The 5,358-nt window shown below is 33.3% G+C and overlaps 1 protein-coding gene across 1 annotated transcript; it reads right to left on the bottom strand.

Annotated features, from left to right (window-relative positions):
* Nucleotides 1-960: 960 nt before the first annotated feature.
* On the bottom strand, nt 961-2,058 carry LOC139494097 (52 kDa repressor of the inhibitor of the protein kinase-like). The gene has a single exon (XM_071282271.1). The coding sequence runs from the start codon at nt 2,056-2,058 to the stop codon at nt 961-963; it is 1,098 nt and encodes a 365-aa protein (XP_071138372.1).
* Nucleotides 2,059-5,358: the final 3,300 nt, after the last annotated feature.

Raw genomic sequence — 5,358 nt, 5'->3', positions numbered from 1 at the left:
TTTTCAGTTGTCAGTTTGTTTTAGATTTACGAGTTTGACTGTCCCTTTGGTATCTTTCGTCCCTCTTCTATACAACTATCTTTAGAATATGGACGATATAATGTCATATTAGAATGAATTATCAAAAAGAGGTAGAATTTACTAAAAAATATAATCATTGATAATATTGTTAAAAGAAATTAAGTTGGTTCAAGTTTACCTCACATCATTTGTCATTACATATTATTAATTTATCCTGATCAAATGACCGATTTAAGGTATCATCTATTACAATTATCGAAAATGTTGTCAAATTTACAGTGAAATTTAAAAAAAAACTTGATTAAAACTGTTGGCAGGTTTGGTTATATATTCTATACATCTATCTTTAGAATATGGTCGATATAATTTTATATCAGAATGAATTATCCAAAAGGGGTAGAATTTACTAAAAATATAATATCGTTAAAAGAAATTAAGTTGGTTCAAGTTTACTTCCGATTCATTTGTCATTACATATTTTAAATTTCTCTTGATCAAATGACCGATTTAAGATATCATATATTACAATTATCGAAAAAAAATGTCAAATTTAGTCATATTTAAAAAAAAACTTGATTAAAACCGTTGACAGATTTGGTAATATATTCTATACTACTATCTTTAGAATATGGTCTATATAATGTAATATCAGAATGTGAATTATCAAAAAGGGGTAGAATTTACGAAAAAATATAATATTGTTAAAAGAAATTAAGTTGGTTCAAATTTACTTCAGGTACAATTGTCATTACATATTATAAATCTATCTTGAGCAAATGACCGATTTCAGGTATCATCTATTACAATTATCGAAAAAGTTGTCAAATTTACAGTGAATTTATAAAAAATCGTGATTAAAACCGTTGACAGGTTTGGTAATATATTATATACAAATATCTTTAGAATATGGACGATATAATGTCATATCAGAATGAATTATCAAAAAGGGGTAGAATTCATCTCAGTATCTAAATGGTCACTAAATGGAATAGCCATATTTCTACGGAAGTATTCTTCTGCAGAATCACTCGTAGCATTAGCTCTGTTTGTCTGTCGACCTGTTATTCTTGGTTTTGTTATTTCTGTACCAACTAGAGCTGCAAGTGCCTCAGCATCCTTGAACCAAGTTCGAAAAAGGTCATCGATATCTTTACGATACTGAGATATTGTTGTTTTAGCATTGTCTATGTATTGGTAAGCAGAATATATGTCTTGCTCCCTTTTCTGTAATTTTACGGCAGCGGGTTTAATAACTTCCAAGCAATTCTTCACAGTGACAAAAGCAACGATAAACATGGAACTTTCCATAGTATGCAAGAGACCTTGTGCCTTTGTCCTTGTTTCTCTGTCCCATTCCCACGGACCATGAGGTAAATCAACAAGAGCCTCTGCATTTTCTAAGTTCAAAATACCTTCAAATGTACGGCATACGGTTGTATATAGTTCATAGAAAGTTTCATAACATTGATGTCTTTCAATCCAACGGGTTTTGCAAAGACCTTTGATTTTTTTCACGTTGGAAGGAATTTCAAGCCGTTCGATTACAAGTTCAAAATAGGTTTGTCTTTTTGGGGAATTATGGAAGAACAAGTAAACTTCATTTAAAGAATCTATCATGTTGCGAACAGAAGGTATCTTGCAAGCTGCAGCAATACTAAGATTTAAAACATGGCTGTTGCAGTGAACATACAGTGCTAATGGAGATACTTCTTTAATACGAGCCTGGACCCCAACTCTTGCCGATGACATGGCTCCTGCTCCATCGTAGCCTTGTCCTCTGCATTTGTTGACATCTATTCCGTGACGACTGAGCGAATCAATAATACATTGAGCTATTTTGTTGCCAGATGTTCTATTTAAATGTACAAAGTCGAAAAAAATTTCCTTAATTTCAACATTTTGGTTATTAGCTGATACAAAACGTAGGCATAATGCAAGCATCTCATGGTTAGATACGTCAGTTGTCTCGTCAGCTATGATTGTGAAAACAGCTCCTTCGTCCTTTAGCTGTGCGGTCAATTTGTTTCTAATGTACATACCTACGATTTCAATTACCTCATTTTGAATCGTCTTTGATGTGTATTTTGCATTTTTATTTCCTGGACTTTCCAAGTGAGTTTTTAGAGTGTCATCTGACTTTGCAAGTAAGTTCAAAATAGCTAGGAAATTACCTTTATTAGTAGCTTGACTTGGCTTTGTACTATCATCCCGATGTCCTCTCAAAGCTATGTTTTGCTTTCCACAAAGTACGATAGTTTGGACGATTTTGTGAAGTATATGACAATTCAAATTGTAGTTTTTCTCATTTATTGATGAAAGTTTGTACTGGATACTCTCTTGGGGTTTCGAATAATTATTAAGAAACTCAGAACTTAGTGACACAGACTCTTTGTGATACTGACAGTTTGCATGAGTCTGCAAGACGCCGTCTTTTCCGGTTGCTTTTGATAAATTAGTGAAGGGTCGGTTTACCAAAACTGCATTTTTTATTCGTTCATTCTTTGGTTGGAATAGAACACAGAACTTACACAAACCTCCTTGTTGTTTTGGACTATAGACTAACCATGGATATTGCGTTAACCAAGATGTTTGAAAACTTAATGTATATTGCCTTTTCTGTTTGCCCTTTGTAATATGCTGTTTTATAAAATCAGTACAATTTTCATCAGGAAAAAAATGATCCTTCAGGAATACATGTTTTTGTTCATCCGTGATCGACGATATGGAGCCAAAAATATCTCAAACATCATGTGACAAGAAATCGGGGTTTGTCGAACTGACACATCAGTTTCATTAACGATAGGAATAACGTCAGGGATTGGACTATTTTCTAAATTTACGGGAATAGAGTTAATATCGATATCCATATAAGAGCTATGGTTAAGGTTTGTGTCGTCATTTGTGTCATCTGAGACAAAAAGTGTGTCTGGGTCCACGTTTATACTGTCCCTCGATGTAGCAAACGATTCATAATCCATGCTGTCTGTGTCACCCATACATTGGTCATTACCAACATTGGTCACTTCTTCCGGTCTTACCATCAACGCGAAGTGGTTTGGTTCAAAACGGAATCCCTGACGTGAATCCAAATCGCCGTCACGTGTCCACATGATTCCAAATGTTGGTTGGTTGTTATTGCTTTCTGAATAGTTATATTGTCGTACAGGATAAATTATTCTGTGAAACAAGGATCGAAAACCTTCATTTACAGATGGATATACAGAAAATATTGGCCTGTCCATGATGTTTACAAGAGCTAAAAGATGAATCAAAGACGACCAACGGAAATTCCGGCATGTTAACCTTGCTTCAAATTTTACGGTGGAATTCTTACATCGTACTCTATCAAATTCATCACGAGATTCATCGGTTAGTAATAAAGAAAAAATTGTATCTATATGATCGGTGAACATCCTATTGTCAGATTGTGCTTCGCGAAGAACAGGATGATTGGCATATTGCTCGGCATTGAGATAAAGCTCTGCTGCAACCAGATATCGCAACAACGTTGAATGTCTGTCGTCACCTACAACCAAAATTATTATCTATTATCGGACTGTAAAAAAAGTAGACCACCAAAAAGGCAAGGTGTATACTGATGGATATATAAATCTTAATCTAGAAAGTAAGACGGTGGTGTATGGATGTGCCCGTAATCAATCTTATTAAAATACCGATCCTGTGTCAATGCTTTGCTTACAAGGATCTGTAAGAAATTAAAGAATTGACACAGGATCTGTATTTTAATCAGATTGTGCCCTTAATTAGAATACACACATTTTTTGTCGAAGCTCCAAGATCAGCATATGATGAACAAGTGTACAAAGTTTCGTGAAGATCCGATTAATAGTGGCTTCCCGTCTCCAAATTGGATACGTTTAGACGCGCGGCTATTCGTCCCCGAGTTCCGATTCTAGTTATAATTACGATTTATTGATTAACTATTTTAAATTAAAATTTTAACAAAATTGAGTTAAAAGTCAACGCAATTTTTGTTTAGAGTTATAATATCTGGTGCGAAGTAGACATTTTGTATTAGGAATCGAAATTATGTTTTGAGATCAATTTTGCGTCTTTTTAAGGTCATTATTCTGGGTTTGAAGTTGAAACTTTATATAAAGTATGTGTTAGTCATATTTCTTAAAGTATACGCATCCATAGATTTTCCATCATTCAGGCCTAGCGTATGTTGCTAATTGTTTATGGAAGTTAGTTAAACCGGAACTTGGAGACGATTATCCGCGCGGCCAAGCATCCCCAACTTGGGGACGGGAGACGATGAACCATGAAAAAACGGACGGACTAACGGACCGAAAAGCTATAAGCCCCAATTTGTGGGGTATAAAAATTTGAGTTGTCATATTTTTTGGCACACTAAATGCAACTATGAAAAATACAAAACACACAAATTAATACAATAATAAACAAAATATTTTTAAAACAACAGCACGCAAATTGTAAGGTAACCCAGGTGCTTCGGATAAGTAATTGAGAAGTGCTTTTAAGGCCTTTGAAACAAGACAAAAGTAAAACTGAAGGTAACCCAGTGCTATGGATCAGAAAACAGTTCATATAATATAATACTGTTCTGCTAAAATATATGATAAAGTGTATAATACATGGCAAAATCCGTATCACATGCCCTATCAACCTCGACCAATATCATCCCTCGGGCCTAAAGGCCCTTGGGCTGATATTGATGTCTCGGGATGATACGACATATGATACGGATTTTGCCATGTATTATTCTCTATCTATAGAATACGGTCAACTTCTAAAATTTTCAAAGAAGGTTTCAAATTTTAGGCAAATGTAAAACAAAAAAAAAATATTAAACCAATTACAGGTTTGTTTTTACTGTCAATATAAATGTCAATAGAATATGTTCGATTTCTAAAACTATCAAAAAAGTTATCAAATCTATAGCCAAATGTAGAAAAAACAATTAGTAAACCAATGGCAGGTATGTTTTACTGTCATGTAATTCTCTGTAGAATATGGTCTATTTCTAAAATTATAAAAAAAGTTATCAAATTTTTAGGATAATGTAGGAAAAAAATGATTAAACCAATGGAAGGTCTGTTTTTACTGTCAATATAATTATCTATAGAATATGGTCAATTTCTTAAATTGTCAAAAAAAATATCAAATTTTAGGCTAATGTAGAAAAAATATCAATAAACCAATGACAGGTCTGTGTTTACTGTCAATATAATGATTTCTAGAAAATGGTCGATTCTAAAATTACCGAAAATGTTATCAAATTTATAGACAAATGTAGAAAAAATATTATTAAACCAATGACAGGTCTGTTTTAACTGTGAATATAATTATCTA

This window comes from Mytilus edulis, chromosome 11, assembly GCF_963676685.1.
Source record: "Mytilus edulis chromosome 11, xbMytEdul2.2, whole genome shotgun sequence".
In the NCBI taxonomy this organism is placed as follows: domain Eukaryota; kingdom Metazoa; phylum Mollusca; class Bivalvia; order Mytilida; family Mytilidae; genus Mytilus; species Mytilus edulis.
Note: the sequence above shows the minus strand (reverse complement) of the source record. Positions and strands in the feature narration are given on the sequence as shown.